This window comes from Carassius carassius, chromosome 26 (genome assembly GCF_963082965.1).
Source record: "Carassius carassius chromosome 26, fCarCar2.1, whole genome shotgun sequence".
NCBI classification, from domain to species: Eukaryota; Metazoa; Chordata; class Actinopteri; order Cypriniformes; family Cyprinidae; genus Carassius; species Carassius carassius.
Genome location: NC_081780.1, coordinates 18,594,338 through 18,611,690, shown reverse-complemented (window position 1 = coordinate 18,611,690; position 17,353 = coordinate 18,594,338). Strand labels below are relative to the sequence as shown.

At 36.8% G+C, this 17,353-nt stretch overlaps 1 protein-coding gene across 4 annotated transcripts in view; it reads right to left on the bottom strand.

Moving 5' to 3' along the window:
• tbc1d22a (TBC1 domain family, member 22a) overlaps nt 1-17,353 on the bottom strand; it is a 146,602-nt gene that overhangs the window by 123,509 nt on the left and 5,740 nt on the right. For all 4 annotated transcript variants that reach the window (XM_059511502.1, XM_059511504.1, XM_059511503.1 and 1 more), the window contains exon 4: nt 14,957-15,136. In XM_059511502.1, the coding sequence (XP_059367485.1) occupies nt 14,957-15,136 (180 nt within the window). The remainder of the gene's footprint in view (nt 1-14,956; nt 15,137-17,353) is intronic.

Genomic DNA, 17,353 nt, shown 5'->3' with positions numbered 1-17,353 from the left:
CTGTATTTCATTGATTGCATTATAAATTTTCTTTCTCTTTCATATGAATTGCGTCATGAGCCAGGTACACCCAAAGCCAGGTGACACATTTCTGGACAGAAATAAAGTTTGTAAAAAGAGCAAAAAAAAAAAAAAAAAAAACTTTCTGTGCAGATTTCAGGCCAGTGTGTGATTCAGTCATTCAGATATCTAAGAAATAGCAAAAGTTGGGTGTAAGATAGTCTAACAAAGTGGTTCTCAACTGGTGAGTCGAGACCTAAAAATAGGTTGGATTGCTGTTCTTATGAAACACGGTAACTTCAAATACTGTAAAATTATAAGTATGTAATTATAATTAGGATGACACAACTCATAGGGTTATCACCTTTAAAGGAACCACTTGATATGTCATCTAAAACAAATCAAACTTATTAAAGTTGGAAAAAAAAGAATCCTTTTTTCAGCCATATGTTGTTGTTTCTGTTTGTGGTAATATTAATGAATGCCAATGTTTAATTTAAGGATATTTTTGTTTACTGTCATAAAAATATTAGTGCTTTATTGAGCAGCAATCAAATACTGAAACACAACAACTAGTTACAACTACTACTAAACTTATTAGAATTACTTCTCCACCATTTCCAAATAAGCCATTCAATACAGAAACATTTGAGACAGGTACAGTCACAAAAATCTCCCTCCAGTAGATATTTTTTCCAAAAATAAGGGAGAACAAACATTCTTGGAAGAACGTTCTAAGGTTACTGAAAGGCTGAATACTTACTTAAAAAGGGTTCAACTAGATGGCATTTTGCAGTAAACAGAAAAAAAGTTGATTGAAAGTTGGTGATTTGAGGAAACATGAACAGCCAGAAATCATTGCCAATGTGACCGAGCAGAGTTCACCTTTATGCAAATGTGCAATGGTGCAAAGTGGCAGAAGAAGAAGACTTCAAATTGTTTAATTCAATTCATATTACTATTAATAAACGTCATGTAAAAGGGATAGTTCATCAAAAAAAATTTAATTTGGGACAGAATCAATTAAATAAATTATAACTGTCAGGCTCAAGTCTGATAATATTGACAGGAAACATAACTTACTCCAAAAATATGATTAACATTCAATGTGGGAGACCGAATGCTAACTTTAAACACACTGAAGTAGTAAGGCTCGGAGAATAAAAACTGGTGCTTCATTCACTTAAGGGACTTGGTTTACCACAGTTAATTATGTCTCGAGTGCTGCCTGGGAAGATTTGATTGCTCACCAAGGTTATCTGAACAACTGTCTGGAGTGCTTCATGACTTCAGAGCAGATCCAGGTGACCTTGTTCACCTGAAGACTGCTTAAGCAGAGACCTTGATGTGAGCAATATTCTTCATATATTTCATTCTATAATGAACTGATACTATCACAGAGCCATCAAAAAAAGCTTTAAACAGGCTGCAAATACTGACTTTGTAATAAGGCACTAAGAAATGTTTAGCATTTAAGTACGAACCATAAATAAATTACAACATAGGGACAAGACACAAAAATAAAGTTTATTCAACAAATACAGACGATCAGCAATCTCAGGGGATCACTAAATTCATTTTAAATTAATTTCATAGTCATTAACCCCTTAACTGTCACTCACATTTTTGAACATAGACTTTGTAGTGCACGATCCAAACTTAAATTTGTATAATTCATGAATGAAAACATTTTGTTACATGATTTTTTTTTTAAACAAACGTCAGAACTCCAGTTATGATGTAGATTTTTGAAGTACACTCTTGTCATAAATTAATCTATTACTTTTCCTACATAATTTTTAACAAAAAACATTGGTAAAATATATTTGCGAGTCTTAGACCTTTCCAACGATATATAGTTTGTCAAGATTAGATTAGATTTAATTGTAATATAGTTATGCAAATGCAAGTAAATGCAAGCGTCCCACAGAGGGGACGGGTGACAGTTAACAGTTAACCAAACCTAGTCGAGACCTAAAACTAAACTTAGTTCAAACAGGATTGCTTTCTGACCTTGTCTTTCACAGTATTCTAATACCAGCACACATATTTATATAGATTAGTGCAGACTTCATTTGCAATTGTCTTTTTAAAACATCTTATTTAGCTTTAATATAATAATTATAATAATACATTTGAGCCAAATATATTTTTTTCTGTCAACATTATGCATCTTTGTAGGATTCACTTAAAACACATTTGTTATTCTTAACAAATATTGTGTTAAAGGACAATATAATAAAGCAGCAATGTGACTATATAATGAATGAGGTTCTAACACTTAAACCAAATGAAGATGTGAAAAATAATGAGTCAGTATTTTTAGATTTATGCAGTAAAGGTAACTGGCTAAATCATTAACATCCTTATTTTGCTAGAAATGGGAAACAATAGCATTACCCTACTGCTTGACGTAAAAACATCAAAACAAAAATCTAATCAAAACACTGCTATGTAATAAGTTTTTATTGGTTTACTTCTGTATTAGCATAAGTCACTGACATATATCAACGAAGTTTTAATTATTTACCAAAACACAAGTCAAAAGACTGGACAAATCTGAGGAAAGCTGCATAATATAAACCTACAACCTCAGAATATGTGTTGTTAAAATACCATGAAAAATGACAAAAATCTTAGTTTTTTTGTCATTTTCATAATTTTTCATTTTTTTTAAAAGCTTGATAGAGATGAGCACTATGAAAAATGTCAATAGAAAAGAGATGCATACAAAAAAAATCTTGAATTGAATACTTCATATAAACCAATTTTTATTTTTTGATTTATTCCCAGCTTATGAAAAAGTGTCTATAGGAATGCTTTCAATGGCTCAGTGTCAGATTCTCAATATAATATTCTTGAATTCCATAAAGAATTTCTGTGTCACATATGACACTAACCTAAGCGAATTTGAATTAGACTGGATTTCTAGTATTGAGGTTGAGCACTAAGAGAAGAATCGTCTGAGTTAAGAGCATGAGAGCACCACAGCTCCCCCATCTGAGATGCATGGAAAGAAAAGGTAGTCAGACAGGGTCCAATAGAGGTGATGTGTCGCCAAGGCAACAGCAGACAGCATCAAGGAGTAATTGCTTCCTGTGATTGTAGCAGTCTTTCTCTCGCTCAGAGGTAAAAGCTGACCATCTGATGGCATCCCTCTTAAAAACACATCTGTCAGGTACTCATTAATACAGTGACACCAAACGCTTCAGAAACAAGAGCTTGTAAAGAAAGAAAATTACTTTTGCTCATTATTGTGTGTCAGATATGACAAATTGAATGTCTACGTACAGTTTCATCTATTTTCAAAGATGCTTTGGTACAATGCTCAAATACACGACCCATTAAAAATCTGGATATGTTAGACTAAAACGTTCTTGTCTTAAAAATATCGAGATCTAAAGGCTCACACTTCAATGCCTGGAATTCATTTTTTAGACAGAAGTAAACTATGCCTACCTATTTATTAAAACTTTACATGAATTTCACATACTTTCTTAATGACAATCATACTTCCCACATGGCTATTGCTCCTCTAGGCTAACAGCTCATTTGTCTGCGCTACTCAATGATTCTGTGCGCATGATCTGCATGTGATGTACAAGTTACTAAGTGTGTGCATTACAATGCAGCAGTGCAATATATTAGAACGGCGATTAAATTACTTGTACAATAAACTGTTTTTAAACATGCATTCTCCTGTTCAATTTTGTATAATCACACATTTTGAGCTTTCGGAATATGTATTAACTTATATTTTAAATATTTGGAAACAGAGCGTAAAATTGGACTACAAAGATTTCTTATCCCGTTGCGCCCTCTATAGGATCAATGACTAGTCAACAGCAAGCTTAAAGAGTCATGGCAGAGTATTAAAGTCAACAAATCAACTATTCAGTGCAACCCCTGCTATATTCCTTCCTCATGTACGCACACACTTTCTTATGCGCACACACACACACACACACACACACACACTCCTCTCCTTATGCACTTCCTTCCTCCCATATGTACACACTAGGGTTGCAACAAACGATTATTTTGATAATTGATTATTTTGATAATTGATTAATCTGACGATTATTAGAACGATTAACCATCGATTATTTATCTGATTAATCAGTACACATTTATTGATTTTTCAGCTTTTGCAATTCGTTGAAATATTCTAACAAATAAATTAAAGGTAATCACTTCAGCTTTTGAAAGTCATATGTAATTACAATTATACATAAATTTATACAAATAAATATATTTGGCACACAAAATGAGATGGCAGAGAAACTCTTATTAATTTTAGCTATATGAGAAGGTAGCTGAATGACACATAATTCTGCCTAAAATCTCCTTTTGTAAATCTATGTATAAGAAACAAAATAAAGGTTAAGTGATAAGACGTTTTATTTTTTGGATTGACCATTTTATTCACAACATAATCTCTCTTAAACTACCTTGTAGGGTCATGATAATCAAAACAGTCCTTAGTTAGATTAAGCTTTGATCTCTGCAAACCAAATTATAACTTTAAAGAAAAGCTTTTTTTTTTTTCAGAAAATCAAGTTGTAATTCTAAATGAAAGCGACACTGACTCATGTCTAATACTGTAAAGCTACTTGATTTAAGGCTATTGGTCTATTGCATAAAGTGCTATATAAATAAACGTGACATGACTGGACTTTACTAAAGTACCGAATTGCAGAGCTTGTGCAAACATGCACATTGCTGTAATCAGAAGCGTTTTAGACTGCTGCTTTCACACCGCTGTCCGTTTTTTATGTGTTTATTTTGTTATTGAGAGGAAAGCGCACAGTATTTTGGTTAGTTCCAAACGGGATATGAGGTGAGACAGCACCACAGTGGTCAATCCGCGTTATTGCAGGCTCTTATATTAAGCCATATGAGATCAAACGTCTACTCGACAACAAAAATATGTCAACCCTCTATATTGCGAGTAAATCACTCACATATGCGACTAGATCTTCATTCAGAGAGAGAGAGAGAGAGAGAGAATTGGCACTACATTTAAACAACATTCTTTGTTATATTTTCCTGTCCTGGGGAAGTCGTGGCCTAATGGTTAGAGAGTCGGACTCGCAATCGAAGGGTTGTGAGTTCGAGTCTCGGGCCGGCAGGAATTGTGGGTGGGGGGAGTGCATGTACAGTGCTCTCTCCACCTTCAATACCATGACTGAGGTGTCCTTGAGCAAGGCACTGAACCCCCAACTGCTCCCTGGGCGCCGCAGCATAAATGGCTGCCCACTGCTCCGGGTGTGTGTTCACAGTGTGTGTGTGTGTGTGTGTGTTTACTGCTCTGTGTGTGTGCACTTTGGATGGGTTAAATGCAGAGCACAAATTCTGAGTATGGGTCACCATACTTGGCTGAATGTCACGTCACTCACTCAAAATAACGGCGTTCCCATGGAAGTCTTCAGTTTTGAAGTGCTGAATGTCACTTCACTTCACTTTTTAAGAACAGCCAGGTTTTCCGGTAGTGGGTGGAGTTAATGTGCAAATGGCAATCTCACTGGCTGGCGCTCACCTATTATCATCCCTGTTTTGATTTCAGCAAATCATTTCGAGCGAACACACAAAACCAGATTTATATTCATGAATCCAGCAGCTCATTAATCCCTAGTAATACTTAGTGTGCTTTATAGTTCTTATTATTAGAATTTGTATCATTATTATCCTATCAGTATTTTTGTTAGTTTAACCAATTTTTTTTTTTTTTTTTTTACAGAAACCCAAAACAAAAAGACAAAAAAGCACCACCACCAGTCCAGTTAAAATGTTCAGTTAAAATTACTAATATGCATTCAAACATGGTAATCAAGATTACTTATAATTACTAAAGTTCAACTATTAAATAATACTTGATTATTATAAAGCTTGACTGACTGATGTTAATAGTATATAATAGATAGTAGTAATATATATATATATATATATATATATATATATATATATATATATATATATATATATTAGGGGTGTAATGGTTCACAAAATTCACGGTTCGGTTCGATACGATACACTGGTGTCACGGTTCGGTTCGGTACGTTTTAGATACAGCAAAAAGAAAAAATTGGTAGATAAATTTCCTTGATTTTTAAAAAATGTTTTATTTATTAAAACTAACAAAGTAATTTTTTTTTTTTTACATTGAACAATGATGGAGCTATTCTTTACCCATCTTCTATGGTGTTTTCTTAGCAGCATACTGTATGAAACAAAAACAGCTCCTTATATAAAAAAAAAAGAAAATGTTATATTATTGTAGTAGTTATGAACAAATACAAATATGTAACTTTTTTTATATGGAACTCTATGACTCTTTATATTGTATATATAGTGTGTTTTTACTCAATTGGTTCTCTATATGGCTTATGTTTTTTGGAACAAAGCAGGAATTACGGTCCGTCTGAAATGGGCTCGTGAAGGAATATTGTAACGGGGCTCAATTACATTAAGCATTTTCTTAAAACCTACGTTTTCCACTACAGAATAAGGCGCTCGCTCACTCAGTATGCACTGAAGGCTCGTTGCAAAATGGCTAATGCGTTTAACAGACCAGAAATAGAAGATCCTGCAATAACCAACAGGTCTGGTGCTTGGGTGCACTTTGGATTCCCTGTAAGCTATAATGGTGATGAAAGAATGAATGGTAAATAGTAAGGTCTCATATCTGCGGCTATAACGTAAATGTAGCCTACCAATCGTAGTGGTGATGTCTTTTGCCCTGTTTGAATCCGTTGGAAATGTCTGTCTAAATGCTGCGGAGATAGTTTGTTGCGTGTATGTTTCTCCTTTTTTTCGTCTTTTCCCAGATACTGACACACTAAGGTGATGTCGGCGTAAATGAGTTGACATGTTTCAAGTATTCCCGCTGGTGTTTTTTTTTTTTTTTGTATTCCCGCTGGTGTACCCTAGATGCGACATATCGTTTTTTTTTATCCACCACTCTCTTGCCATCACCATTATAGCTTACAGGGAATCCAAAGTTCACCCAAACACGAGACCTGTTGGTTATTGGAGGATCTTCTATATCTGGTCTGTTAAACGCATTAGCCATTTTGCAACGAGCCTTCAGTGCGTACTGAGTGAGCGAGCGCCTTACTCTGTAGTGGAAGCGCCTGACTGAGTAGCCTAACATAAACATATAAGTTGGTGTTTTTTTCTTATGCGGGGGTGTCAGGGGCGTTGCCTGTTACGTCGTTTGGGTTATTGGGCTACCTTGTTGAACGCATATCATTATATTTCACAATTTTTTTTTATTTTCCAAATATAATTAATTAGTCCAACGAACCGCTCGGTCCATAATGCGTACTGCGTACCGAACCGAAAGCCTCGTACCGAACGGTTCACTATGAATATATATATATATATATATATATGTCTAGTTTATTAGTCTTGCGAGTAAACTAAAATATTTACTAGCCAATGGCGATTCAATTGCCAAGGTGTCTGTAGAGGGTTGTTTGTTGACTTTTTTTTTTTATTAATCGTTTCAGCCCTAGTACACACACACACTACCTCATGCATGTATACACTTCCTTCCTTACATATCAACCTTCTACATTGAGAGTAAGCTACGCCGTAGGCTACATCTGACGTGCACCTCTCCAAAAATCTAACAGTGCGTGAATTCTTATCGGACTGCAAGCGATGAGAACCCCTCCCTCCATATGTACTTGAGTTGTGCGTGTGTTTATGTGCACTTTAATATATTTTAATGTTACACTTTCTTATATAAAATAAAACAAAGCAAAGAACAAGTGTCTTATTTATTATACTACAAAGCATTATGCATCAACAATGTTGATCTACCGTGGTACAAGTCCTTGTGGAGATTGAAAGAATACCATCTTTTCTTGTTCCGTTGTTGTCTCCTTTTTGTAGTTTAAAATAATGATTTAATGATTTGATATTTATCTGCCGCCATCACGGCTATAATGCTTCTCTGACGAGCCGCTTCTTCGTCGGCTTTTGTCGTGGTACTGCGGGTTACACCAGCAATGTGCCTGTGGACACTGCAGACTAGCGGTTTGCATGTGTACTGCACGTCGACATGGACAACTTTGCAGAAGTATAAATGAAAACTGACGCATAGCATATGGCGTAAAGGCTGTGGTGTAAGTCCGAACCAGAAGTATAAATCAGTCTTTACCCCCATTGAAAGGCTTGAAAGAGCAAGGACAATATTTTATATAACTCCAATTGGATTATTCTGAAAGAAGAAAGCGATGACAGTGAAGGACGAGAGAGGACCAGGCCTGGATTTTAGTTTGTGTTTGTGCGTGACAGTCATCTGCAAGGGGCTGTCATGCTGTTTTGTGTTTATTTTATCATTAAAGCTCAATTTGAATGTCCACCGGTTCCCACCTTCTTCTTCCTGTAACTGAAGTTTTTATATTGTTACACTGGTGCCAAAACCCAGGAGGAAGGAGGGACGCGATACCGAAGATCCCTCGCCGCTGTGATGAATCCGTGGTGCCATTGAGCAGGGCGAAGCAGTCTGCCGCAGTTGATGCTCAAAGCGGTGGGCTGGAGTAAGTTGTCGGGGACGGACTTACTCGCTGCGGCTGCCCACGATGTGGAGGGGTGGCCGCGTCCGTAAGGGAGCGGAGTCGGCGCCATTCGCCAGGGGGCCGAAACCTGCTGCCATCTGCCAAAATGGGGAGGAGCAGGGAATGGGGGACTCCTGCTGGCTGCCCGAAAGCGGAGGAGCCGTTGCCGTCCACTGGTCAGTGGAGGAGTGTCGTGCCATCCACTGAGGGCCATCCAGTGCCGCTGCCAGGCACCACAGAAGAGTACACACAGCTGGTGGGGGGCCGAGCGGCAGTGTGTCTGTGAACGGGAACAATTTTTTTTTTTCTCCTCTCTCTCCCCTCTCTCGTCTCTGTCGCTCCTCATCCTTCCATCTCCTTTTCTCTCGCCTCGTCTGTCTCTCCTTACCTTGTGGGGTTTATTTTGTGATTTGGCTTTGTTTGTGCGCGACAGTCGCGCTGTTTTCTGTTTTATTACATTTACATTTATTCATTTAGCAGACGCTTTTATCCAAAGTGACTTACAAATGAGGACAGTGGAATAGGGCTGGGACAACGCGTCGAGGTCATCGATGACGTCGACGTATTTTTTGCAAAATATGCGCATCGATTCGTCGACCTGTTTTTATTTCTCTAAAAAACATTTGCAAAACGTTTACCTTATGTGCGCTGAATATACGCGATGGCCGGATCAACATTCTGTCCAACGTTATATAACTAATCCAGGGGTTTTTCTGCATTGATCTTTTTTTTTGGCGGGTGTCAAAGCCTTATTTGATCGGTGAGTGACAGTGACAGAGCGCGTACGATAGAGAGCCCCGGCTGCACGCGCACTCACAGTCTTCAAACAACACAAGCGCTTCTTGCTCTCTCTCTCCCTTGTGCAAAATCAAAATCATTAAACACGATAGAAAAAGGGCGAAACACCAAAGTTTCACGCGCAGTTTCACTCACAGTCATCAAACTACACGAGCACTCTCTCTCTCTCTCTCTCTCTCTCTCTCTCTCTTCCCCCACCCCTCGTGAATATTAACCAAAATCATTAGACACGATAGAAAAGGGCGGAACGCCAAAGTTTCACGTGGAGCAATCGGAGATTTTTTTTTCTCCATGACAGGCTGCTGGCTCCCACTGTTAAATTTTTTATTTTTATTTTGGAAAAGCACTCTCTGTATTAGCTTAAAGCCCTAAAGTTTACATTGGTTACTGTATTCTTTCAATTGCTCTAAACAAGTATTTTGGGTGAACTTTTTTATTGAATGCTAGACATCAAGTTGTTGTTATTTTAATCTGAAAGAAAAACTTTTTTTCAGTAAGCTAGGCCCTATGTGTTCAGTAAGCTTGTTTCAGTAAGCTGTGTTTTCAAGGCTTCAAGGTTTTATTGAATGCTATGCTCTATTAGGGCTGGGCGATATATCTAATATTAGCGATACTATCGGAATAATTTTGACGACGATGTACAATTTGAATATATCGGGAATATCGAATATTTCAAATTCAAGCATACTTTCCCAAAAGAACGCGCCGAATGTCCAAAAAAGGAACCTGTAACTGCTGACTGCTCTACGCCCCTCTACTACGAGAGCTGTAATGATAGCTGTTGCCAGATAACAAGAGTTTAAATCTCCCAATCAGAGCTCCACTGTTACAAGGATACATTTTCTTCCCGGTGTTTGCTTATTTTAAGCACGTGCACGTCACTCCTCATTGCGGAAGAGCCGCCGACGATAATCTGAAAACACTAACAAGCTGGAATTGAGCAATCTAATGAAAGCTTCGTTCAGCCGGTCTGTGTTCTGTCGTGAGATCTCAACTGTATTGTTTGCATTTGTGATCGCAAAATAAATGCACTTACTCGACCGCTGATGTTTGAATAGAGAAACATAGGCTATGGCCATTTGGAATTACTATTGGGGAATTTCACTGACATGTTTACCAGTTTCCATAATATAGACAGAGAAAATGCAAAAGTCTTTGGTATTCATTTATATATATTTATATATAAGAAATAGCTATGTGCTTCAGCAACTAGCTCCCCATCTAAGAGGGTTTTTAGTGAGTACATAGTGAGTACACTCAGTAAGAACATAGTTTCATGCCACAGAGCTTCTCTTAAAACCACAGACAGTTGACAGACTTGTGTTCTTAGCTTAAAAAACTTGTTAAAAAATTAAAATAAAATACTTATCCCAGTTGCATAGTTTAAATTGTGAATTGCATGCACTAAAAAGTTGACAGAATGCACTTTCTGTAACTGTTACTTAATTTGCACTGCTTCAGTTACATATAGGCCTACATGTATTCATTAATAAAAAGCAGTAAGTGATCTCTTGGTCTAGATTTTTTAACTGCTTAAATTAGCTGTTTAATCTAAATGTTTTTTTTTTTTTTATGGGCAAAAGAAAATCATGTTTTATTTTTTATTATTTAAATGCAAACATATCGAGATATATATCGAATATCGTAAAAAATTTGACAATATCGAGATATCTTTTTTTTTTTGTATATCGCCCAGCCCTATGCTCTATACAATTGCAAAGTAATGCATTCTTAGTCAGTCTTTTATTTTGTAATTTTAAGAGCAATAAACATATATTGCAAAGTTAAGGAATTCATGTTTTTTTCATTCAGATATGTAAATCAACATGTATAAATTGTTAGTAGTCAATTAATGGGGAGATAATCGAAATCGAATCGGCCCGGAAAAATTAATCGTTAGATTAATCGATGCATCGAAAAATAATCGCTAGATTAATCGTTTAAAAAATAATCGTTTATCCCAGCCCTACAGTGGAAGCAATCAAAAACAACAAAAAGAGCAATATATAAGTGCTATAACAAGTCTTGGTTAGCTTAACACAGTACACGTAGCAAGGGCTTTTAAACAATATAATAAATAAAAAGAAAACAGATAGAATAGAAAAAGAATAGAGCAAGCTAGTGTCATTATATATATATATATATATATATATATATATATATATACACACACACACACACACACATATATACATATATATAATGCATAATAAATGAAAAGAAAATATAATACAAAAAGATTAGAAAGGTACCGTATTTTCCGGACTATAAGTCACACTTTTTTTTCATAGTTTGGCTGGTCCTGTGACTTATAGTCAGGTGCGACTTATTTATCAAAATTAATTTGACATGAACCAAGAGAAGTTAACCAAGAGAAGACATTACCTTCTCCAGCCACGAGATGGCGCTCTATGCTGCTCAGTGCTCCTGTAGTCTACCACTGAGCAGCGTAGAGCGCCCTCTCGCGGCTGTAGACGGTAATGTTTTCTCTCGGTACTTGGTTCTAAATAAATGCGACTTATAGTCCAGTGCGACTTATATAATGTTTTTTCCTCATCATGACGTATTTTTGGACTAATGCGACTTATACTCAGGTGCGACTTATAGTCCGAAAAATACGTTAGTTCGATTTTTTTATTTTAAAGAATAGAATAAGAATAGTGAGTGCTAAAGTTAGAGAGTCAAATAAAGATGGAAGAGATGGGTTTTAAGCTGATTATTGAAGATGGCTAAGGACTCGGCTCGGATTGAGTTCGGGAGGTCATTCCACCAGGAGGGAACATTTAATTTAAAAGTCCGTAAAAGTGACTTTGTGCTTCTTTGGGATGGCACAATCAAGCAACGTTCACTTGCAGAACGCAAGCTTCTATAGGGCACATAAGTCTGAAGTAATAAATTTAGGTTAATGGGTGCAGAGCCAGTGCTAGTTTTGTAGACAAACATCAATGCCTTGAATTTTATACGAGCAGCTATTGGTAGGCAGTGCAAATTGATAAATAGAAGTGTGACGTGTATTCTTTTTGGCTCATTAAAAATTAATCTTGCTGCCGCGTTCTGGATTCATTGTAAAGGTTTGATAGAACTGGCTGGAAGACCTGCCAAGAGAGCATTGCAATAGTCCAGCCTGGACAGAACAAGAGCTTGAACAAGGAGGTTGTGCAGCATGTTCTGAAAGAAAGGGCCTGATCTTCTTGATGTTGAATAAAGCAAATATGGATTGGATATAAGGATTGGACCGTTTTAGCAATGTGGTCTGAGAAAGTCAGCTGATCATCAATCATAACTCCAAGGCTTCTGGCTGTTTTTGAAGGAGTTATGGTTGATGTGCCTAACTTGATGGTGAAATGGTGATGAAACGATGGGTTTGCTGGAACCACAAGCAGTTCTGTCTTGGCAAGGTTGAGTTGAAGGTAATGATCATCCAGCAAGAAATGTCTGTTAGACAAGCGGAGATGCGAGTAGCTACCGTCGGATCATCAGGATCAATGAGCGGTAGAGTTGAGTGTCATCAGCATAGCAGTGGTACGAAAAGCCATGTTTCTGAATGACAGAACGTAATGATGCCATGTAGACAGAGAAGAGAAGTAGTCCAAGAACTGAGCTCTGATTATTATTAAAGCTTAATTTGAATGTCTGCCGGTTCCTGCCTCCTCCTTCCCGTGAAGTTTTTATATTGTTACACACTGAATGACCAAAAAAGCACCACCACCAGTCCTAAGTTCATTTAAAATGACTAATATTCATACATGGTTATCAAGTTTTAATTCTAAATACTAAAGTTCTATCATTAAATAATACTTGATTATCATATTATAATTCTTAACTCACTGAAGTTAAGAGAGTACTTTCAGATATTTAAAAAAAACTCACGTCTGGTGAGTAAACTAAGAAATTTACTTTCAATTTTCAAGGTATCTGTAGAGGGTTGCATTCGAATACACATACTTGTCTTTATGTATGTTAGCATGCAAAACATGCACAGATGTAGTTCCTTATGTAGACTTCCTACCTTCCTTGAGTGCGTACGTAGTACTTCCTTTCTTGTGCATGTACACAAACAAACTCACATCTTTCCTTCCTTACGTACGCAATTACTTCCTAACATAAATGCACACTACCTACATTATTATCATATAAATGATTAACTGATATACTAATTACTAATCTCTACCAACAGAGGGCAGTCATTAGTGCTATGAATTAGGGCTGTCAAGCATTTTTTTTTAATGTCAAATATTCGTTGAATTTAAAATAAAAATCCATATTTGAATGCAAAAACGTTGCATTAGAATTTTAGGTGTGCATTTAGGAGGCAGCCTTATCAGGGGCACATGAGATGCGATGGCAATATAACTGTCTTTGCATTATAATGTTTTTGTTAGCCTATCCAGTTGAAGCCATTAGATGCGGCGCTGCTGCGTTCTTGTTTACATCAAAACTGAAATCAAGCCGTTCACACAGAACACATATTTCGCACATTTTCTAAAGGGACATCTATCACGGTTGCACAAAGGAGCCGCATTTTTAGAAAGCCATGAAAAATTAATGCAAGTTTAACTTTGAAAAAAAAACATATCAAGATTTGATGGTGTTTTTTTTTTTTTTTATCCCACTGCATCTCATGTTTTTAAATGAAAATGTACTCTGTGCGATTGGCTTTCGGCCCTTTGTATTAAACTATGCATACATACATGATGCTGTTTTGTTTATAGCTGTTAAAGCAACCCAATTAATTATATAACCATTATTCTAAACATTATGCACTTTTTTCACAGATAGTTATGTTATCTTATGCTTTGGATAAATGTGCATAAGTAATATGTTGCTCGATGTGCCCTCTTGTGGCCTCAGAAAAGAAGCCAAAAGCTTTTCTTCACCCCTAACTGAAATTATGCATTTTAAATAATAATTTTGATAATATTTGAAGTACAAAATTTGAATATACTTTTTCAGCCATTTTGACAGCCCTACTGTGGATGGATGGGAATTCATTATCATGTTGGAGATCCCAGCTTAATTATAGATTTCATCCATATTTCATTCTGCTGCCACATGTCTGACTCATAATTTCAGATGTCTAATAATGGCAACAGCAGCCAAACTGATTCAGGGACGCCCTCAGAGCCAGTCAAATGAAACCAGAACTGACACTCCAACGTCCAGAGACCTGTCAACATCTACACCATCTTGACTTCATGGATATGCCCTGCTTAAACCTCAGAAATATTTCTGAGCAATTATATGAGAGCAAAGACTGTAGTGACTGCGTACTGTTAAAACTTGTCTTTATTTACATGTTACTAGTAATGAATAATTTACCCTAAATCCTGGGTATCCACTGTTCTGCATAGTTTAATTCCAACTCTAATCACCTGAAGCAGCTAATCAAGCTCTTCTGGATCACTAGAAACATAACAGGCCAGGTGAGCTGAAGCAGGTTGGAAATAAACTTTTAGTACAGTGGGCTCCAAGGAGCAGGGCTGAAGATTTACGAGTATTTTTATAGCCAAGCACATGAAGAGTAACACTATGTGACGGACTGCTCCGGGAGTTCAGAAATTAAGTAAAAGAACCATAAAACAGCATCTTACCCAGATCAGTATTAGGTCCGGCCAGAACCTGCCTGAACTTGTCGAGTCTCGACGCCTCTCTCTCGGACATGGCAGGAGTTCCGGATGTGTTCTGATCCACAATGCGGGGCACCAGAGGAATCACAGGCCTGTGCGGGAGTGACTGCTGTCTGTGAAGCACTGCCTGTTCAACACCTACTTCTGAAACACCAACAGAAAAGAAAACACAGCTTTAATGATCATATGAAAAAAACACTGACTGCTCTCTCACATCCCTCGGCCCATTAAATGTGATTATGGAGGCAATTCATGACACATAGGATATTAGGACATCAGATCACCCATAGGTCAAGAGAAGAAGCTACCCCAAGATGCTCAGCTAGTGGTAATGAAACACTTTTCTGTCAAACTAAATCCATTATAGAGCTCGGACAAATGCACCTCATTCAGAGTGCCATAATCATTAGAGGTAATCTTTGGGCACCACACGATTCAATTCATTTCAATTCATGGTGTCATGATGAGATTACGTGTGATTCTCAATGCAGAGTATGGAAGCATATGGGTAGCAAAATTCAATTTAAAATGTAATATGCAAAATGTATTTCTGTATTTAAATGAACAGTTTCCCATACAGTATGTGCAACATTTAGTGCAAAATGAAAATTGAATTATATAATTTACTTTTGCCATTTCCTACACTAGGTTTAACCTGTTAACTGTCACTCACATTTTTGAACATAGACTTGAAAGTGCATGATCCAAACCTACATTTTTATAATTCATGACTGAAAACATTGTGTAATTTAAAATGGGTTTCAAAAGGATGCATTTTGAGATTTTAAGTTTTCAAGTGATATATAATTTATATATGATATGATATATGATTTCTAAAGCGTGATAGAGAAAAAGGCAACAAAGAAGACCTTTTTTTTTTGACAAAGGTCAGAACTCCTGTTATGATGTAGGTTTTTGAGGTGCACTCTTGCCATAAATCAATCTATTACTTTTCCTACATAATTTTTTACAAAAAAGATTGGTAAAATATCTAAGGAGTCTTAGACCTTTCCAACGATATATAGTTTGTCATGATTAGATTAGGATTTATTTGTAATATAGTGAAATATAGTAGGCGTCCCACCGAGGGGATGGGTCACAGTTATCAGTTAATATGCTTAAAGACCTTTGTTCATCTTCGGAACACAAATTAAGGTATTTTTTGATGGAATCTGAGAGCTCTCTGACCCACCATAGACAGCAGTGATATCACCACGATCAACGCACAGAATCGTAGCAAGGACATCTGTAAATTAATCCATGTGACATCAGGGGGTTTAACCGTAATTTTACAAAGCTACAAGAATACCTTTTTTGTGCAAAGAAAACAATAACAACAAAACTTCAACGATTCTGCATGCACACGCCGTCTTCTGAACATAAACAATGCTGATTAAGTTAATTTCGTAATGGGGTACATTCCAAAATGGAGGAAGACGGTTACTCAGGGCACAGAACTGCTGAATAAATTATGTTAATAATGGGTATATGGGTACATCATTTGGTAGAATGTTCTCACAAAGAATCACAAAGGATATGTGAATTGGATATGTGGGATAATGTGAAAGTATATGTGAATTGATTTTTCCCAAATGTTTAATACGCATGCTGTCCATAACACTGAACGTCACTGTAAAATGTGATTGTATGCTTGTTAGAGGCATTAAATGTGTCTCTGGGTGACTTTGAGAGATCATTCTCCCATTAAGCATCAAAACATCTTCAACGATTAATGGCGTTCATGTAATCCCTGCAGAAATTAGACAGTGCGTGACGGCTGTTGACAGTGTCAACACAAGGTGCTGTTAGAGGTGGAACGCATCAACAGGAAGTCCATTATCACAGTCATCCACTGCCACTGAGGCTGTCAAAGCAAAAAGGGCAGGAACCTTGATGGAAGACGTCAATCCTCATGTAATCAAATACTCATAGGAAAAAGTGTTTCAATCTTCGCTCAGAGGTTAGAAAGTGTTTTGAAATAGATGAGCAGCAGTATACTAATTGCAAATATCCCAATGCCGTCTGACAGCTCTCCCGTGTGTTCATGTTATTAGCATTGTCTCACCTCAATAAACTTGTTGAGAGTTGAGACATATTCCTGAAAGTTTTCCATGTCAGATAAGGAAAAGCATTAAAGCACAGCCACATATTATGTATTTGCTATGGACCAATGTCAGGTGGAAGCTTTCTGGAAAGTTTGAGCTAGTGAGCCATTTCAAACTACCCACACAAACCATAAGCGAACTTTGGTATGGTTAGATTTTTGTTTACAATGACATCATACCCATTCATTTTTTGGGCCTTCAGGTCACTGCAGTACTATACAGAACTGGGATTCTAATATTATTGGAAATAAAGATG